Source organism: Enhydra lutris, unplaced genomic scaffold (genome assembly GCF_002288905.1).
Source record: "Enhydra lutris kenyoni isolate GAN:26980312 unplaced genomic scaffold, ASM228890v2 scaffoldscaffold37, whole genome shotgun sequence".
Classification (NCBI taxonomy): Eukaryota; Metazoa; Chordata; class Mammalia; order Carnivora; family Mustelidae; genus Enhydra; species Enhydra lutris.
Window position 1 is genome coordinate 30,782,384 of NW_019154121.1, and position 22,125 is coordinate 30,804,508.

Genomic DNA, 22,125 nt, shown 5'->3' on the forward strand with positions numbered 1-22,125 from the left:
ATTTAAACATGCTAATGATATATGCATCCTCTTAATCCTAAGTAGGAATTACAAAAGATTTTCTACCACAATTAATGTAATGGGACTTTCTGTTGGGCTGCTCTTCTGGGGTCTTGGAGTAGAAACGGATCTTGATTGCCCGTATTTCAGGGCTTCACACTAGGGGAAATCACCTTATCTCTGCTTCTCTACTAACACCCCAGGGCATAAGGTCCTCCAGCCCCACAATCTTGGCTTGTCTTCAGAGGTCTCTACTGTGGGCCTTCCTAAATACTGTCTCCATGTAATTCTTTTATCCTATCACCAAATTTTATTTCTTCTGCCTTCTTCACTTCCTTATGGTAAGATGCCATCTCCATCATGCATGTCTTTCATCTCTTCGTTTACTCATGCAACAGTTTTCACCAACCCACTATGTGACTGGGGATATCATGGGATCAGGAGCACAGAAAGGAAGAAAACGAACAAAAATCCCTGCTCCTGTGCAGCTCCTGTCCTCCTATGGAGAAACTGGCAATATATAAAAAACAGTACGTGAGAAAATGGAGAGTGTTACAGGAAAACAAGGCAGGAAAGAGGGAGAGAAGTGCCAGGGCAGAGGGAGAGCCACAAGCCTCCAACATGGAAAGGCCCACCAAGAAGGGGCTCTTTAGGTAAAGACCCGAAAGACAGAAGGCAAAAGGGAAACACAATGCCCTGGGACTGGAGGTGACAGGCCAGGGAAGAACAGCAAGGAGACTGCAGGGAAGGAAGTCAGAGAGCACATAGGGAGCAGAAAGGGAACCGCTGCAAAAACTGGTTTTTATTCAGATTGAAAAAGGAGGCCACTGGAGAACTTAGAGCAAATACGTGAGACGATCTTACATTTCAAGCACTTCTTCTGACTTACAAGGCCAAAGACAGACACATGGAGGCTAATCAGGAAACTAGCACAACAATCTAATCAACAGGAGACAGTCCCTCAAACCAAGGTGGTGACATGCAAGCAGATGCTTCGAGGCTGGAGACAACAGCTTTGCTAAAGGAATCCATATGGGAATTAGGAGAAAGAGCCTCTAAGGAACCGGCCTCAGCACCTAAAAGAATGGATTTGCCACCTATAGAGACAGGTTGGCTCTAACAGAAGCAGAAATGGGGAATGAGATCTTTAGCTGATTCAGGACAAGATATGTTTGAGATGCTTATCAGGCATCCAAGTAGAAATGTCTACTAGACAGATGGAGAGGTCAAAGGAGAGGTCAGCATTCAAAGCCACAAGACCAGATAAGATAACCAAAGGGGTGCAGGCAGGTAAACAAACAAGAGAAGAGTTTAAGGACTGAGGTATGAGGTGTTCCGGTGAGAAGCAGCTACGGACAGAGAGAAAAACCAGCAGTTTTTTGAGAAGCAGTAGCTTCTTAAGTAAAAGAACAAGGAAAGTGTAGTGACCTGAAAAACCAAGTGGAATGAAGAGGGTGGTTGAGGACGCCGAGGTCACTAGCCAACTTGACAACAGCACCGTCAGTACAGCAGTGGAGGCGAGAGCGGCACCAAAACCCAATGTGGAGCATGGCAATGGAACTGCGGAGGGTGCAGGCCCCAGAGTTCTGCTATCAAGACAAGCAAAGCAATGAGATGATAAGCCAGAGGGCTAGGAAGTCAAGACAGACTGATTTCATTTCCTTCTTTCCTTTCTTTTCCTTCCTTCTTCCCTTCCTTCCTTCCTCCCTTCCTTCCTTCCATTTGTTCATTCTACTGAGAAAAATTATAGCATATTCTATGCTGAAGGAAATGATCCAATTGGAGAAAGGTTGGTTACATCAGAGAGATAGTAGAACAGCCATCAGTGTGTCCTTGAATCAGGGAGAAGGGACTGAACCCAGTGCACGGGGGGGAGGAGCTGAACTTCACCAGAAGCATGGACAGTCCAGTCACACCATCATAGAAAGGCGGCATGTGTGGGGGGAGCAGCAGGTAGGCGAATCAATATGAAGGAAAAAGCCTGTGAACATCTCAGCATGCTTGCTTCTATTTTTCTCAAGAAACGAGGAAGCAAGGCCATCGGCTGAGACTGATGATGAAGAAGTCTTGAGGAAAAAGAAGATATAAAATAACTCCAGGGGAATGTAAAGTACGTCTAACACACCATCATACATTTAGGAAAGGCCAGGCAGGCAGCTGAATAGGTGTGCGTGCTGAGAACACCAAGAGCTGGCTATGACCACGGCTAGAGTTCAGCGAAGCAGAGAGGGAAGGGAACTGAGAGAGTAGAGCACTGAGTCAAACGACAGCCCAGGAATTTAAACCGTGTGAGGCATCAAGGGTCTGAAGGAAGCGAGGGAGAAAAGGCAGTAAAAAACTATCAAGACGGACAGATGGCATGAAGAACCATAGGGCATGGCACACCTCAGGCAGCGAGCCGGAAAGCAGGGTGACTGACGGCTGAGACGGCACGAGAACTTGTCAGCGCTAGTGACGGGCCTGCGCTGTGGCCCCAGGCAGCAAGCGGCCGAGGAAGACCATTAAGGGAGAGGTCTGTGGATGGCCAAGCAGCCTGGAAAGGTCATCCACGCAGGCGCTGAAATCACCAGTTGTGACAGGAAGAGTGGCAGAAAGAATGATCACGAACAAGAACTAAAACCTTAAGGACAGAAGAGGAACTGTCCGGATGGAGAGGGCTGAAGGGAAAAGGGAGAAGTAATCGGGTCACGATCTAATGACATGAGACTCAAAGTGTGTGAAAGCAGCAGAAGAGAATGAGAGGAGGCCTGCCTAAGCTCCTGGAGGAGTGGAGTGGAGGATGTGGGCGAGAACAGAGCTACCATCTGGAGGGACTGAGAAGCCGTGTGTGCTGGGAGAGCCAAGTTTCTTCCAGCAAGAGGGAGAAGACTGAGGGTCTGGGTGCCTCTGCTGCCGTGAGCCAGCAGCTCTGAGGCCCGCGTGGTCCCACATGGTATAAGCAGAGTTTCAGGAGCTCACGACAGTGGGAAATCAGGTCAGAAATGCGACACAGAGAGATTCGAGGCCCATCTGAGATGCCAGGGTCTTGGATATTCTGGGCTCCTTACGCCGACTGCAGAAAGAGGGAAGGGCAAGATGCAAGCACTACTCCTCCTCGCCTCAAGGCAGACAGCAAAGAAGGTTGTGTGCGGGGGACGAGAGGAGCAGAGCCTCACAAGGACAGTGCTGAGTCCTGAGATCTCGCTCCTGACATGGGGATGTGGACACCAGGGAGGGCTGTCTGCACCAGACGGCTAGAGATCTGGGGCTCCCTCCGGTCCAGGAATACACATGACTCCCACCGACGATTTCTCTTGTTTTCAAGTATTCTGGTTCTGGATAAAATCTTATAGATCTTTGCCCTTGTTTTTCTCTTCTTCAGCCAACTCATCTGTGATCTTGAGACTCAGAATTTATATTCATCTGCTCAAGGTCTGGCACCTTGAAGAAGATGAGCAGCAAACCGAAAAGGGGGAGAAGAAGCCATGCAGACCGCTAACCGGATGGCTTCTTCAAACAGTGACTTATAGTACACGAGTGTATAGGTTAGCTGTATTTTATTAACAAATTTTCTGAAGTAATACAAACATTAGTAAGAACAAAACTAGCACCAACAAGCAATAAACAGGAACAATGGAAAAGCCACAGGCAAGTATCCCATCAAAAAGCTATACTGATACTTTAAAAACCATGCACGGAAATTCAACTCCAGTAATGTAATAACTACCATAACAAGGTATACATCTCCAAGAAAAAAAAAAAGTGTTATGTTTTTTCGATGACTGTGAAGCTGAGCTCAGAGCAAACCATGCCAATGTGCCAAAGGCTCCTGTGATATGCATCACACATCCCCACACAAACCAAGAAGAGCACACTCAAGGGCCACTAGCAAACTACCACCAGGAATTCTGGAGTAAATCACTGCTGTAAAAATTTTTTAATCTTTTACTCTTATTATTCTGTATTTCTTTTCAATAGCCCAGAATATAGGATGTCAGGGTCGTGTAGTCGGTTAAGCATCTGCCTTCGGCTCAGATCACGACCCCAGGGTCCTGGGATCGAGCCCACGTTGGACTCCCTGCTCAGAGGGGAGTCTGCTTTTCCCTCTCCCTCTACCCCTCCCCTCCCCTGCTTGTACACACGTGGTCTATCTCGAGTAAATAAATAAAATCTTTAAGGAAAAATAGAGCCCACAATAAAAACTATTTTAAATTCACTTTTTAAGAAAAATTTAAAATGCAAAATAACTGTTAAAACAAAATACATTTGACATAATACTAGATTTAATAAAACCCATAGGGATGATTCCCACTACTTACCTTCTATGATCTATACTTTTTAAAGTAGGTTCCATGCCCAGTGTGGAGCCCAACATAGGGCTTAAAACTCAGGACCCTGAGATCAAGACCTGAGATCAAGAGTGGGACGCTTTACTATAGAACCATCTGTGTTACAAGCCTGTTGTTTTCCACCTGAAACAGTCCACAGTGCTAACAAGGAGCAAATTATAACACTACAGCAACTATTCCAACATATCATTAAAGAGTGTCAGTAGAAAGAATTTAACAACCTACCAACAGAGCACTTAGAAATGGTGCATAGCTTACCGAAATGGTAGAAAACAAAATTATACTTAGCATTAGCTATCATATAATGCTTAGTCCTCTCCATATTATATTTCTGTGCTAGTCAGGGTATTCTGTTTACTTGGGTTTGGCTTCAATTTGTAATATACTTAGCCTTCTGGCAACTACTTCTTTTTCAGTTTCTTTAGCTATAATGATCCATTTTTGCATTTGAGAAGTCAAAGGATCAAAAAAAGATTCTAGGGGGACTTTTTCCTGAAGTAAAAAGTGAGAAAAGGCTGTATTTTTGGTTTAGTTTTAACTCAAATTCTTTAACTGACGAGGCACTGTATTTTTTTTTTTAATTAAATAGGTTCCACCTCCAGCGTGGAGTCTACTGTGGGGCCCGAACCCACAACCCTGAGATCAAGACCTGAGCTGAGATCAAAAGTTGAACGCTTAACCAACTGAGCTGCCCAAGTGCCCCCAAGGGGCACTATCTTTTACCCTTCCTAGTTCTCAGCCTCCCGACCTGTACAGACAGAAAGGCCACCTGCTTCAGGCTGAAGCACAACTGCACAGTGCAGGCAGCGGCGGGACAATTCAGGCGTATTTATCACATGTTAGCACGATTACCTGAGTAAGGCAAATTTATTATAATACGTACTACTTTAATGAAATTTTATAAAGCTGACAGTATTGAGAAAAGCTGTAATTCTGAAATAAAATAGGCTTAAATATTAAAATAGCTTTAATAACATTAGTAGAAAAAAAGATACATGTAGTTCCGGTCTAACAGTTATTGGTACCAAAGGAAACAATATTATTGCCAAGAATTCTCTAAAATAGATAAAATCTGAAATTCTTTGATCTAAGAATAAAGGTCTAAATGTTAGCAACACTTTTGAGTTGATGATTTAAATTCACTATTTGTAACTAAAGAAAGTAGATCTATTTCTATTTCATAATTAAAGTAACCTTCCATTTTATACCTGCTCTTTAATTATGATCCTGAAATACAGTTAGCTCCTAATAATCTGATCTTGGGACTGGTTTTCAACATTAAAGAAAAAAACAACTACCACACAGGAGAAGAGAGTGCAAAGTAAAAAGCATTTAAGTAAAATAGAAAATTTACCCAAACTATATCATTTCTTTGTTAAACTACGTCATTACTCTTTTTTTCACTGGTTCTTCATTTGAAGCCAAAAGGATGAGTAAATAAAAATTAAACTTTGAGATCTTTGACATGCTTACATGGTTATCACAGCTGATAATGAACAGAATTCCCAAATAACAACAGAGCTCCTAAGCGCAACTGAGACAGTCAAATTTGGTACCCAGTAGCGAAGAGACAGACTACTTTTGATCTTAAGACTTCAACAGGAAAGAAATGAAATAGAGACATTAAAGTCACTAAGAAAACATGCAAATTTGCAAAACCTCAGTAACTAAGTCGTCATGTTTAAAATACACAGCACTAGAGGTGGACACCTTCGTGGTCAGTGTCTCAGAACCGAACAGGCCTTGCTAAATTCCACCTAACCACAGCTATAGGGAAAGACGGGTGCTTGACCGCAGTGCCACTAGTCTTTAGCAAAACTGTCCTCACCTGAGACGTTCACATGTTACTCTTACGTCTTGACCTGGTGACTCAGCACAATGTGCTAAGAGGCCTGTATTTTTCCCCCTCAATTAGCTGTCTTTTTCTGAATTAAATAATTTTTTATTGAGCTCTAACCACAGCATACATACATACCATTTAGTCGTCTCTGGAGTGCTTCCTCCTCTAGGGTAATAATATAAATCTGTTCATCCAGGTCTTCAAGAATCTAAATTCAAAGATCAAACCATTGACTAATGTACGTTACAGAACTAGTGTTTGTGAGAGCGGTAGGCTATTCCGTCTATGATTTAGACCGAATTTAGATTCAAAATCATTCGGAATTTAAAATAAAAATACTCCCACTATTCTATTTATAAGTTAAGGAAAAGTATTTTAGCATATAACTAAACACATCAAAAGCTGACTATTAGAAAATCTACATATATTTAAATTTAAAGGATTAAAGAACACTGCGGCTCTCTCAGTGACAAACAAATGCATGAATTCTCAACATCCAAGAGACTAAATACAATCTCACACCCAAACCAACATTTTAGAGCAAGAAGGATAGATCACTCCGTCCAATGCTGGTTTCTCATTTATATTTACCTATAAAATATTTAACACAAGAGACCTATAAACTCAGTAACCACCACGCAATACCTTCCACTTATATCGTCTGTATACACTAAAAATTTCCTGCAAATTATGACTACTGGTATTATCAAAATCATTGTGTATCTAGAACCCTAGAGAAATACTGTGTTTGTGTATACTCCGCTCACTACCCTGCCATACAACACTAGTAAAAAATAAGAACCACTAATCAATCACCCATTATATAGGCTATTATCTGCACTATCTTCACAACTGATAAAACCTAAAATATGTTTAATTCTAGCTTTGTTAACACAGCTATCCTTCTTGAAATGATCCTAAATATATTCCTAGCTCTGGGGAAAATCTGAAAGAAGGCCAAAGCTGACATATTTAATATCATTCAAACCCAAACCACTTCTTCCCAGCAAAACAATAAACTATGAGAAGCTGATGGACAAAGCAAAAGGTGGAAACCCTATACATGTGTAGCCTTTCAGCTTCCTGATGAGGTCATAAAAAGGAGTCTCAAAGCATGCAACTCCTAGGTATCTAATCAGGTGCCTAATTTCTATAAAATTTATTTAGAGCAATCTAGTAATTCCTAGTATTTCAATAAATATGGATAATCCCTTATTATCAATAGGCCTAGCACTCATAGCAAAATAAAATAATAAAATATGAATAAATAATAACACACAAATAAACAAGAACAAAAGCTGACAGACCTAGTGACCCACGTCAGCAGGCCGCCAGTGAGGGCCGCCACCAGTGAGGGCCAACCCCAGGAGATGATGCGCCAGTCCAAAGTGGGAAGGCCTGGGCAGATGTACAGCACTGGTGCAGGCAGCAGACTGAGCTGAGTTAATCCAAGACAGGCTCCGAGCCTAAGGCAGGCAGGGGCCATACCTTTGTGGGTCATGATATCAAGTTTCTTTCCAATCAATGTTCTCACCATTTCTACTGTTTGGACCACAGTCCAGTTTTTACTTTTCTTAAGGTCGAGCCCATACAAAAAGATTTCCTCTTACAATGCACACGGTCCATTAGTGACTTACACTATGGGTCTGTCTTCATACGAGTGAGCGACAATGAGGGGCACACAGATATTTGTGTTAAATGCTTATACGCCCCATCCCCTTGATTCTACAACAATCCAATGAAAATCAGACTGTTGTCTTCCCCGTCTTATAATATGCCAAGAAACAGGGTTTGGCAAAGAAAAGTTATCTGCCTTTTGAAGCCCACACTCTTCACCAATCTGAGCTGATGGGGACCTAAACAGGAGTCAAAGACAGTCCTTGACCTCAAACAGCTTACATTCTAGTGTCCAGGAGAGACAGAATGAACTCAAAAAAAGTAATTACAGGGTTAAAATACCTGTCGTAACTCAAGCAAAAATAAAACATTACAAAAGCTCAGAGGAAGAAAGATCCCCAACTTCTAGGTGGGAAGAAAAAAGTTTTGCCAAGTGTTTTTGATGATAGTAGCCTCTTATCTGATAGCTTAATTTATTAAAAATGGGAAAGGCAAATGGATCAGAAACTGTAAGCAGAGTACAAAGGTGAAGAGATGTGAAGTACATTCAGCAACAACGTGGTTCAAGTACTCTGGAGCTTATGACAGAATAGAACAGTGGTCCAGGGTCTGAAATCAGGCTCTGGCTTCAAATCCCGCCCCACCAAGACTGATCTGAAATCTTGTTCAACCAACTTAATCTCCCTGAACTACAGATAATTCAGATAAAATAAGACCACCACCTAACTTACGGGTTTATTAGCAGGATTAAATGAGAAATGTGTGTAAAATATAGTACTTATCACAAACATAGAGCCTAGACTGACTTAATATCATTAATAGTGGGTGTTAGCAAAAAGAAAAGAGACAAAGATAACTAAAGTTTTGAGAATAATGTTAGTAAGAGACAACTTTAGAAGAAAAATCAGCTTTGGGAAGGGCGCTAAGTAAGTAGTTCGGTTTTCTATGAGCTGAGCTCTCAGCTCCGTGGGTACTGAGGGACAGCATTTATCATGTGGTGTGGTTTGTTTGCAGAGCCTTTTGCTCCCCAGAGTTACACATATAGAAGTGTCGTGAGAGTGGCAGAGGTGGTCAGCAGAACGGAGCAGAGCCACGTTAGACCAAAGACAGAACTTAGAACATATGCCTATCTTTAGGGGGCCAGAAAATAGAAACAGAGAAAAAGACCAAAAAAAAAAAAAAAAAAAAAAAAAGGCTCTGCCAGAGAATCAGGAAGAAATTAAGAATGCAGTGTCATAAAACCTCTTCCAGAGGAAAGTGAATTTTAGGATTTGATAGCATGTTTTATTTGACTATGTATACATTTATGTAGCAATGCTAAATAATCCAATTTTATTTTTAAAAAAGATATGAAGAAATTATTTGTCCTTTATTTTTTAAATCTCTCAAAATTAAGCATGCATTACTGAAAGAACACCTCTACTGCAATATTTCCTCAAATTTTTCCTTGATTAATCACTCTGACAGGAAAGACAAACATATAACCAAAATAATTTGATAGGTGCCACCGATGAAATACAGAGGAGAATATGAGCGGTGCGGAGAAAGAAGCTTGATTATTTCAACTTAAAAGAAGAAATGAGGCAAGGTTCAAAGAGAGGCAGTGAATGCAGCCGACATCAGAGCCAGGCCTTGAGGAGGCTATCAGGCGGCCAAAGCAGGCAGGGTGCCCTGATGGGAGAAAGCCCCAGACATGCCTGGAAGTGACAGCACACAGCCCGTTGTGAGCACAGCCCATCAGCTGGAGAGTGTGGAATCAGACAACAGGGTGGGAGCAGAGGCTGGAGGTCAGTGGAATAGAGAACAGGTTGTGAGTCATTCAGACCTGAGTTTATAGGCAGTGAGGACCCATGAAAATAATATAAATGGCAAGTTCCTTAAATGCAGCTAAGAATTATTTTCATGGGAGCAAATAATTTGACAAAATAGCTAGAGGCCAAAGAAATTAGGAACAAATCATTATGATTCCTGCCAACTGAAAACCACATAACAATGAATATATGGTAACTCTGAGATTAAACTGAAAAGTATAATCAAAACGAACATGCACCCACTCCTCAGAGACATAACTGGTCTGTTAATCAAGGAATATATGTGGCACATTCTGAAACATAACAGAGTTACTACTGATACAACAGACACCTAAAATATCTATAAGTATTTGTAAGTTTTGTCATAAAATTTGCTAGAGGAATTTCCACCTGAGTGTCTGTAGTTAGTATCTTAAAAGCAAAAACAAATTTGGTTTCCAAAGATGAAGAAGATTAAAATAAAAGCAACAATAACAAGGTCCCAAGCCCAGAGAAATATTCTAATGCTTCTGATTGCTAATTCACAACCTAAAAGATGCTCAGATGTAAACACATTTATTTCACAAACAAGACGACAGACTTACTGTTGGCTTCACCAGCAACTGACCCATCACTGTGAACATGCGGGAAAGGCCAACGGGGGTACACACTGCGGGAAAGATCACAGAGAAGAGGCAGGTAAATTGCTAGTGCAAAACAGAGAACAGACTCAAAGATTATCGTTTTAAGAAAACTCTTGCCTCAAACTTAGATTCTCTCAGTGTTTTGTCAAGGGACACTTTCTCAATAAAAAAGCTACGGGGGGTGACAGGTAGAGGAGGAAAGACACCTGAAGGTTGAAGAAGGCTTAGTATGTGAAAGACTCTAGCAGTTGAGTAAGTCTTTTCACTTAAAAGAAATTCAAGAAAACCAACTAAAGAGCAGATTAAATTTCAAGTGCTGATGGGAGTTGAGAACCAAACTATTATCTTCACTCCTTACACCTACATTTATTTGCTTACAGTATTCCTGAGACACGCTATGATGACTCGAGTAAAACTGGACACATGTGAAACAGACCACAAACTCACCACACAGAATTATACGTTACTATTCAAAAATAGAGTCTAATGCTTTCAGTGAGTGTGCGCTTGTGTGTGCGTCTCTCTACAAGAGAGACTTTCCTTAAAGAACAGCACGTGTGTTTTATTTCATGGCTTCAGCTTATCAAAATTTATCTTAACATTAAAAAAGTGAAGGGCCAACTTTAAAAACATTTCTTTAGGAAACCTTACTATAATTTTCGAAAATAAAGAACTCCATTCTCCTGTCAACAATAAGCCAGAAAAATACTTACAGAGAAGTAACAAACATCCCATCAGAGATATACAGGAATATAAATAGGGTAGGTAGAACTCCCAGAGATCTGCAAAGAAACGCACATGTGTTTTAGTAAATCCAAAATATTGTACATTGAGATACAGGTTGACTATAAATTGTTTGATAAACATCATAATTGTCTATTTGAGTCTAAGCCATATAATTTCTAAATTATACAATAAATAGATCTAAAATAGAAGAAAAGGAAATAACCCTTTTGCAAAACCTGTCTGGAGGAGAAAAAAAGTCTCCATGGAATTTTAAGAACAAAATCCAACTGAGAAACAAACAAAAAATCGTAAAAGCTGCTTGCTCATTCTCAATACAGCAAACACACGAACACTCATTTCTTTTCCTAAACATGTCTAAAGACTTGTTAACTCTGTAAATTAGCAACAAGGGCTAACAACACAAAGAATTATTAAAACACTCAGGAAAGCGAGTGTGTAATTCCACGCCCGGTTCAGGTCCCAGAGAGAAGCCGGCTTACCATACAAAGACTCCATGCTCGCCGCGTCCTTGTCAACGAGCGCTGAGGCTACCCACACTATCCCGAGGATAAGGAGCGCAAGAAGGACGAGCATGACCAGAGTTTCTAAAATGCGGGCTCGGATGCCCTGAAAAACATAATGGAAATCTGACTGTATTTTATTTCATCTCATGATTAATTAGGTTTCTATCTATATGAAAGTACAAAGATTCTTTGGAAAGGGAGGAAATTTGTATTTATTAGCAAGATTAAAAAATTCCAGCTTTACAGTGTCAGGTTTAGAGTGACTTTGCTTTACCAAATTATGTAGAATACCATCAAGCTTTAAAGAACCAAAAAAAAGAGTTCGTGAAAACATTTTTTAGAACCATATTTTAAAATGCAGGTTGATGAATTTTTGTCTGCAGTTCTAAGTGAGGGCATCAAGAATGATTAAGGTTGGCGGCCAAGCAGCCGTCGGAGCGCTGGACCCCATGAGCGCACACAGCCCCAGGTCCCAGGGCGCCAGCCACGAGCACCACTCCCACGGCCCCCAGCACAGCTGCCAGCACTCCCCTAACCTCCACCCCTACAAGGACCAGTGCCCCCTCCCCTCCACTCCCACAGCTGTCAGCACCCCCTCCCCTTCACCCCCACAGCTGCCAGCATCCCCTTCCCCCACTGCCGCAGAGGCCAGCATCCCCTGCTCTGCAGCCCAGGACTCCCCAGCCAAAGCCGGCAGCAGAAACCAAGGCCAGGTGCAGCACTCGGCTACCAATTATGTGCCACTTCTTTCTTCACATCAGATAAAACCGTCATTACTTCATGTGCCCGGAATATAATAAACCATCTTTATGCACAGTTTTGTTTTAGACATAAAACAAATTCTGATCTCAGGGCCAAACCAAGGCTTCTAAGCTTGAAACATTGAAACTATTGGACAAGGCAAACAAATGAATAAAAAACAACTTTCTTATATTCCTGAAAAGTCACTAAATGACTGAATCCGTACCTAAATTCAAAGACTCATATTGATGTTTTATACCCTAATTCACTAATGTACATCTAATACAACAAACAAAATTAGAAATAAATCTATGTCTCTCAATAAACATCTCATGTAATATTTCCTTCCACATTAAAAATAGTTGAAGTTGTGTGATAAAGATCTAACACACTTACTTCAATTTCGCCCTATATCATTTGCTAACTGGAGAGGCTGCACGTCAATCGCAGTGCGCAGTCAGATGCAGAGGAGAAGGCCCGACCGCACCCTGGCGGAGCAGCCCAGCCCCCAGCATGACCGGGTGCTGGAGGGGCCGCTCTCAGGCCAGGCTTACCACCGAGCTGCCCCAGGGCAGGTCCAAAGATGTCCTCAAATGTGGAGTCAGCACACCTTAAGTGTTCACAGGAAGGGAGGCCAGCAAACTGGAGTGAGTGATGCTTGTATTTTATTTAACACATCAGATCTAACTGTAGTTAGGACTCAAGTGAGATGAAACATGAAGTCCCCAAATGTGCTCCGGAAAAACCCATTGACTCTCCCAAAGAACTCTCCAACCTGCACTTCACAACCTTCAAGCCACTTAGGATACCAAAACATGACCGCCACCTTTCTTTTTCTTTTCTTAAAGTAGGTGCCACACCTAGTGTGGGGCTTGAACTCACAACTCTTGAGATGAAGAGTCACCTGCTCTATCAAGTTAGCCAGCCAGGTGGCCCAGGTAGCCACCTTTCAATAGTAATTTCTTTTACCTTCCTTCCCTCTTTCTGAGCAATAGTCCTTTTTTGTAAGCAAGAATCTTATTACACATCAAATATTATGTGAAGAGCTTATCATGGATAAGAAGAATAGGTGCTCGGATACATGACCCTGAGATCATGGCCTGAGCAGAAATCAAGCTAGATGCTTAAACAACTGAGCCACCCAGGAGCCTCTGGACTATCTTTTAAGGATGTCTGGATAGCAAACACTCTTGGAAAACAGAGACGGTATCTCTCCGAAGCAGAAGTAGGTCTGTTTCCCACAGAGCAAAGGGCAGGCAAGTCTGCTTGAAACCCATGTGTGGGTTTCCCTAGGTCTGAGATTGCTCAGCTAAGACCTGAGCCCACAGCAGGAGTGGCGTCACCGGAGCCGCATGTCCCCATGAGGCTGGTGGGAGGAGGGCTTGTCCTGGGGAACAGGAAGCTCATGGCTTACCTGTTTGAGTCATGAAGTCCTTTGTCTCTGATCAGGAGTCTCGTGTCTACAGCAACCATGCAGGAACCCAGACTAATTGTCAGCAAGTATAGTAAAATCTCAGACCCTCTACAATTCCGGCAGCTTTGGGTAACAAGGGTAGGTGGCTAACATGTTTTCTAGAGAACAGCAAATAAGGGTCCCACAAGGTTGGGTTAAGGGCAATAAGAAGACTCCCAAGATCTAGTAATGAACGCTCTACCCAAGCAGTAGGCAGGTGGGAGAAGTAAGGGCCCCCCGAGGACCTGATGTGCTGATGCTTCAGAGGCTGAGCTGCAGGGGGAGCTTGGGCACAGCCCCTTCTCCCAGAGAGGAAGGTGTCATTGTGCTCCTGCAACAGCACACCCTACAAGGCCAGCTATAAAAACTATGACTACAGCAACTATTTTTCTTATGTACTTTGTCCTTTTATGTATTTTCAAAATTTTAGAGTGTGAATGTGCATTACTTTAAGTAATATGAGAACAAATTAATGTTGTTTTTAATTTTTAATTTTTTTCTTAAAAGAATTACTTCCAAGAGATTGGCACCCAGAAAAGTAACTTCTAAAATATCCAAGTTTAGTTTATGAGACCGTATAGGGGGCTGGTTCAGGACCCCGACTCCAGTAGCAAACTGCTTGGGTTCAAAGACTGGTCCCATCACTGACCACCTGTGTAACACTGGGCAAACTTCTAGACCTCTGTGCATCTGTAAAATAGGTTTATCCCTACCTTATGGGGTCATTGTAAGGATCGAATGAGTTAACATAAGTAACGTGCTTAGCCATTAGGCTGGGTGCTTAGTAGGCACAATATAAGGGTTAACTGTAATGGCTCAAATTACTGTCTTTGTTTTTAAAATGTTCAAGGCTTTGGAGTTCACCTATCATTTGTGTTTCTGGATTAAATTTATTTCTCCTAGGGGCGCCTGGGTGGCTCAGTGGGTTAAGCCTCTGTCTTTGGCTCAGATCATGACCTCAGGGTCCTGGGATCGAGCCCCGCGTCGGGCTCTCTGCTCAGCAGGGAGCCTGCTTCCCCCTCTCTCTCTGCCTGCCTCTCTGCCTACTTGTGATCTCTGTCAAATAAATAAATAAAAATCTTTAATTAAAAAAAAATAATAAATAAAATAAATTTATTTCTCCTAGTGTCAGCTTGTGAACTTCTTCCCGTCTCTGTCACCTATTATTCACGGACCCTTAAGAAACAATCCTAGTTTCTTAATGATGTCAACACCAGGTACACAAGCATTTCTTATCATTCCCTTGCCATCGTGATTAACATACAAGCTCCTAATGAACTTAACCTCCATGCTACCACAGCCCAGCACATGCACTAGCTTGACTCCCTCGTCTCTCAGACTCACCTCTAAGAACTCAAGACTGTGGGACTGCTCCATATTTCTCTCCAATATCTCCAGTCCTCTAACCTACACTGGTCTTCATCATTATAACCTCCACTCCTCCAGTCTTATTTTCACTTGCCTGTACCCTACGCTGAAATGTGTCTTTTAATGATACTTCAGTACCAATAATAACTCTAATATATTCCTGGTCCCTTTGATTTCTACCAGACTACCTTAATTCTACTGGTGGCTCACTCCCTGAATTCTCAGTCCTATGAAATAAATTTACAAAATCTTGAGAAACATGTGCTACTACATTCCAAAGTGGGCCTTTGCTGTTACCTGGCACGACTTAAGCTGATCTCTAGCTGACTAATGATGCCCTCAATTTTTAAATGTTTTCCATTCTCCTTGATCCTAAATCTCATCTCCTACTTTCTAGCAAACTGTAGCAGCCCTTACCTCTTCCTTAGTGGGATAAAACTGGAGGGACTGCACATCCTCAGTTTCCTTTCCCTACCTCTGGTTTCTCCGTCTCTGTTCTTATTTCTTTCATTCTTTACATAAAGGAAAACACCTCAGATCCCTCTTCTCCCATGGCTCAGGCTTAGATGTTCACCATTTCAACATGCTGGATCGGTGCTTCTCCAACTTTGGCACATGTCAGCATTACCAAGGGGCTTGCCAATCCCTGAGAACCAGCCCAAAGACACCTCAGTTAATTCTGACGAAGAAAGTGCATCTGATGAAGACACCAGATAGACTGCTCTGTTCTTCCCCCAGGTGATCTTGCCTCCTCATTTTTTTTTTTTAAAGATTTTATTTATTTATTGGACAGAGAGAGAGAGAGATCACAAGTAGGCAGAGAGGCAGGCAGAGAGAGAGGAGGAAGCAGGCTCCCCGCTGAGCAGAGAGCCAGATGCGGGGCTCGATCCCAGCACCCCGGGATCACGACCTGAGCCGAAGGCAGAGGCTTAACCCACTGAGCCACCCAGGCGCCCCCTTGCCTCCTCATTTAACCAACGACTCTGAAGTTTGTATCTTTCGTCCAAATCTTGCCACTGAGACCAAGACCCATACATCTGAGCTGCCTCCTCCCCTCAAGTATCTCACAAGTACTTAAATTTAATTCTAAAGTCAGACTCCCACTTTATCCCCTAAACCCACTCCTTCAGTGTTAACATAACCCAACTGATGGCACCATTACCCACTGCATTGTTTTTTCCAGATGCTGCAAATATCCCTGTCATCCCACCCTCCCGCTGTGTGCGCGCGCGCATGCATGTGTGCACGCACATACACACACACACACAAACTCACACTTGGACCCTGATCTATTCAAACACCAAGTCCTCCTGATTCTATTGTGTTATTATGACTAACTCTACCCACTTCTCCTTCTGCCACCACATTCATCTCACCTGGACAACTCCCTACTTTGCTAGCTAGTAGTCCGATAGCCAGTTCTTGTCTCTCTCTGCCTGATGTCCTGCCTACACTGCAGTGGGAATGCAATCTCTGCAAAACACAACTCTGATCATGTCACTCTTAGTCAGAACTTGCTAACAGAAATACAGGCCAGCAACAGAGAAACAGGTGCATTAATGCAACAACAAATAAACAACAAGTCTCAGTAGTACCATTCTAAGCAAATGAGGTGCTATACATATATCCTTAAAGTTGGGTCTTACTCTTTCTTCTTACTCTTTCTTACTTACTCTTCTTACTTCTTTCTCTTACTCTTAGATGGTGTACAAAATAATTATAGATGAAGCAAATTATTTATGATTTAATAGCATACAAAAGTGCTGTCCAACAGACCCTTCTGTGACGATGGAAATGTTCTAGTCTATGTTATCCAAGAAGACAGCAACTAGCCATATGTGTTTATCAAGCACTTAAAATGTCGTTACTATGAATGAAGAACTAGTTTTTAATTTTATGTAATTTTAGTTCTTTTACATTTATACAGCCACACAAGGCTAGTGGTTATCATATTGGTCAGAGCAGATTATTAACCCCCTGCTGCTAACGAAATCTGATATAAGTACTCTCTGTACTCTGAAGTACTTTCTGGTTGTTTTTCTAAATTTAGCCTTGATATAAAATTATTTGAAAAATAGCTTCATTGAAGTAACCTCATTTAACATGCTATTGCTCTACTTAATATTTTCTTTAGCATTAATGTCAAAAAGAGAGAATCTACTACTAAATTCAAACACCACCCCTCCTGTTTACATTAAGAAAAATCACGCGCGGCCTACGTGTGACCTGACAATGATACTAAGGTTCAAGACCCAAACCTTTACTCCCGTACACTGACATATTAAGTCTTCAAATAAATCCCTTTTTGTTAAAAAAAAATTATATGTGAACAGTTTTTCTAAAAAGAAACAAGCTACATAATTCCAAAAAGATGCCTTTTTCTATTTCAGATATTGAATAATATCAAGAAGAAATGTCTAAAATGTCTACTCACATGCTTAGCAGTCATATAAGAATCATTTAACCAAAAAAGACCTCTGTAGTCAAATCATATAAATTGTTCAAAATTTACTATCAATATTCCTTTTGAAAAATAGTGAGTAACTCACAAAAAGAAATCTCATTTTCAGTTATCAGTCTAAGTACAAAAGAGTGAATTAGCAATATTACACTTACAGAAAAGGCTGCCACAGAGCAAGTCATCAAGTTTGCTGGAGAGGATTATGCCTGTCTGTGAAATACTGAGGATGACTGCTGTAGGAAGAAATCACTGCTATTCTGACTCAGTCCACTAGGAGGCCAGGACAGTTATGTTCTCCTTTTAATTATATTTTTTTTTTTATTAAATGAGGTAAAAATCAGCCGAACTTGAAATCACTGAAGTGTCACATTTATGAACTTTAGCAATACCAATAGAAAAACATAAATTCTTTCATTAAATGCAATGTGGCAGGCTTTTTTTATCGTCAACAACTTTAGGACAGAGAGAAGAGGGGTAATGGGGCTATAAATAACTGGAGACTTTATCTGTTAATTCAGAACTGACGGCTCCTACAAGTGCCAAAAATACATAAACTATGGTTACCACCTTTCTTGAGATCATAAAAGTATTACAAAGCCTAAAAAGTACAGGCTTTGTGGCATGTAATGTGTGAGATTTTTAAACTTTTGTATGTGATTCTGTCTGTCAAGTAATGAAAGCATTGAGAGAGCTTTTATCACTACCATTAATCATCAGCAGGACAGCATATAAGCAAAAAAATATGCCTACTGCTCATTTTTCCATTAAGAGTCAGAATCAGGAGCTAGGAAGCCCCAAGGGGAAGGTTCCTATCAACTCTATTCTTGCATATGCTGAGCTAAAAGATGTGCCAGATGTCAGAGTAACTTACCGAAATACCCTGCAAATAACAAAGTGGCAGACCATTGTCAGAGAGGAAAAAGGTTTCCACTGTTCATCTTAAAAAGTAAGTCTCCTGAATATAAGATCACAAACTATAAGAACTTGAACTTATCAACAGTTGTACCTCTTTCAAGTACTTTTGAATGTTTATACTATGTCATATATTATTAAGATCTCTGGACTCTAATATTTTTATCCCCAATATGAATACTTATCTTAATCCCACCCAAAAACCATGAACCTAGGTTACTTTAATGAAACTCCACCTTTTTATTAAAATTATAGTTCAATAAGCACTCAAAAGTACTAGTTAAAAACAGCATTGAAACTAAGTACTTAGTGTTTTTTAAGAAAAGCAAGCTATATAATTACACTAGTTTCACATCAACATTATTTTGAAAATTACAACTATCAAAACACTATAAAAGATTAAATTGAATAGACTAGTAAAAACTAAATACATGTGGACAGAGATTTCTTTTAAGATTTAAATAAGCACTGAATAATTCAGGTAAAAGTTTAAAACATTAAAATAGTTATAATTGCTTTTAGAACTTTTTGTGCTTGTCAATTGCACACTTAATTGCTTTGTGCTGAAGGTCAATGAAATGATAATGACCATGTATATACAAAAGCTCTAACAATAAGCTGACATGTTTCTGTGGTGATGAACATTTAAACAAGATTTTGCCTGGACATCTTGACCTCTCAGAAGGTATGTAAACACCATGTTATATACTATGGCTCCACCCATCAGGAAAGCCTGGGAAATTTTTCTACATTTACAGAACATTTAAAATAAATATCAAGCCACTGTTCATTTAACAAAAAGAGTCTCTTAGTAACACTAAGGTAAGGTTTGCTCAGCATGCCATCAACACTGCACCAAACATACATGCCGTCATCTGGAAGATCGATAGAAACACTAACAAGGAACAGAAAATAAAGGCAGGTATTAATTATTCTAAACCATGAAAAAAGCTACAAACAGGCATCAGTAGAGTGTCAAACATTTCCCCCCTTCGCTCCCAAGGTAATCATTAAGCGTTTGGACAAAAAAAGTTTTGGTCCCAAGGCAAAGAAAACAGCTTTATAGAAAGCTTTGTTAAACTACAGTGAAATATTTCTTAATATATTCTGCACTTAATGTAATCTATTTCCGATGGAAAAATTAAAACTATAAGATGTTCAAGTTATTAAAATTTGACAAAGAGAATATATTTTAGGATAAGTTAAAATAAAAACACTATCATTGCCCATTCATTTAACTAAGATGTTCATTGTATTCAAATTTATGAGAAACTTCTCATGATGTTAGACAAACAAAAATCCTCAAGATCCGGACACCTGATGGCTCAGTCGGTTGAGTGTCTGCCTTCAGCTCAGGTCAGGATCCCAGGCTCCTGGGATTGAGCCCTGCATCGGCCTCCCTGCTCAGTGAGGAGCCTGCTTCTCTCTCTCTCTCTGCCTCTGCCTGCTTGTGATCTCTCTCTCTCTCTCTCTGACAAATAAATAAATAAAATCTTAAAAAAAAAAAAAACTGCAAAGACCTTATATTAAAAATTTAAAAACATAATTCTAAGTTCAGGAAAAAACTTTCACAGTATACTACACTAAATTATCAGAACTACTTCATGGCCAGCCAGTGAAGACCTTTCGTTCTGCTTCTTTTCCAATAATCTTTAGTATCAATCTCACAGAAGAGAAGAGATAGGAACTGGTATCTACCAAGCTCCTACCAGTTGCTTTACACACGCTCCCTGAATCTTCATGATAAATCAGAAGGTAAATTATATTAGAAATGAGGAAGCTCACATCCCAAAAAGTGGAACAATCTGCCTCCGGTCGCCCCATCGCAGTGAGTTAGCCGGCGCTCCCTGCAAACTCTGGTCTGTCAGCTCTCAGAGCCGGTGCTTTCCACCTCCTCACACAGTACAAAAATGAGACACCAAAGACAACTGATGTGGACACAGGGAGGCGGGGAGAATGCTTAAAACATACTTAAGACAAACCTCTAACATAGTAAAAGAAATAAAGCAAAGCACATAAAAGCTTCTTTTACTAGAACATTAAATTTTCAATTCCATAATAGCAAATTCATGCTGAGGTCAAATCCTTAGTCCCATAAGAAACTTTTAATACAATAGAAGTCAATATCTTACCATTTGTTTCATAAAACACCCACGCATAAACCCCAACAGACACAACAAAACAAAGATCAGTAGGGTTTTTATCACATTGCTATAGAAAGCGTACAAAATATTAAAGTGCAGAATATAACAGAGAGTGTCGCCACGTAATTTAGATGTAGCGTCTCATCGCTTATGTGGCAAAGAGGACATTCACACGAAAGCACTAAGAATTCCAAAACAGCATCCAAAGCTTAGGGCTGTCTGCCCTCACTCCATTATCTGGGTTGGGCCCATCTCTCCCTGACTTCCACAGCTCCCCCAGCTCTCAATCAAAGCAGCTTTGGGGGGCACCTGGGAGGCGCCTGGGGGGCTCAGTGGGTTAAGCCTCCGCCTTCGGCTCAGGTCATGATCCCAGGATCCTGGGATCGAGCCCCGCATCGGGCTCTCCGCTCCACAGGGAGCCTGCTTCCCCCTCTCTCTTTGCCTGCCTCTCTGCCTACTTGTGATCTCTGTCAAATAAATAGATAAAATCTTTAAAAAAAAAAAAAAAAGTGGCTTTGGGTGGACAGGTGTGCATGCAGGTGTATTTTATAGTTTTCCACTGAAAACCAACAAACTGACATTTCAGTTTTACATATCAGCTTCGATTTGGGTAATGTGAACTCCTCACCAAGAAAAATAGCCTTTCATTCCTTCCTATTTGTAAACAATGACAGTCTACCGTCTACTAAATACTAGTGCGTATTCCACAGAACTTACAGGAACATCACACAACTACCTGGGCACCCATGTGGCTCACCCAACAACACCCAAACTTCCACACCAACCTGGCCAAATGTAACCACTAATTTAAACTGCCATGTTCGTCATTTATTTACTTTTATTTTTGATTGTGGTAACACACATGTAACACAGAGTTGACCATTTTGAAGTGTACAGTTCTATAGCGTTAAATACCTTCATTCACGCTGCTCTGCAATCACCATCACCAGCCATCCCCAGAACTCTTCCACATTCTCCAACTGAAACTCTGCACCCATTAACAGTGACTCCCCATTCCTTCCTGCTCCTGCACCCAGCCCCTAGCACTTACCATCCTATTTTCTGTCTCTATGAACTTGACTATTCTAGGACCCGCAGACAAGTGGAACCACAGTATTTACCTTGTGTCAGCCTCACCTCCCTCAGCATAATGCTCTCCAGTCTAACCCATGTTGCAGCATGTGTCAGAATGTCTTTGATTTTTAAGATGAAATAACATTCCACTACATTTTGTTAATCTGTTAATCCACTGGGGGATACTTGGGTTGTTCCACCTTTTGGCAGTTCTAAATAATGCTGCCGGGAAAAGAAGCATTTAAAGATCTGTGAAGGAAAGAGAGGAAGAGATGGCGGTGGAGCCGGAGGACCCTGGGCCAACTGGTGGCCAGAGGGGAGGTGGGTGGGAGGACGGACGGGTGGAGCAGGTGATGGGGAGGAGGGCGTGCACTTGCTATGCACAGCTGGTATATGGAAGTGTTTCACTCAGTTGTACGCCTGAAACTGAGTAACTAACATTACTCTGTTTGTTAACCAACTAGAACTTGAATAAAAACTTTTATAAATGAATAAATGAATAT

The 22,125-nt window shown here is 41.1% G+C and overlaps 1 protein-coding gene across 4 annotated transcripts in view; it reads right to left on the reverse strand.

The window, feature by feature from the left end:
* Window positions 1-22,125, reverse strand: part of LOC111154465 (limb development membrane protein 1) — a 154,483-nt gene that overhangs the window by 48,540 nt on the left and 83,818 nt on the right. For all 4 annotated transcript variants that reach the window (XM_022514072.1, XM_022514073.1, XM_022514074.1 and 1 more), the window contains 4 exons: window positions 11,446-11,572; window positions 10,933-11,001; window positions 10,181-10,245; window positions 6,304-6,376 (listed from right to left, as the gene is read on the reverse strand). In XM_022514072.1, coding sequence (XP_022369780.1) covers window positions 6,304-6,376; window positions 10,181-10,245; window positions 10,933-11,001; window positions 11,446-11,572 — 334 coding nt within the window. The remainder of the gene's footprint in view (window positions 1-6,303; window positions 6,377-10,180; window positions 10,246-10,932; window positions 11,002-11,445; window positions 11,573-22,125) is intronic.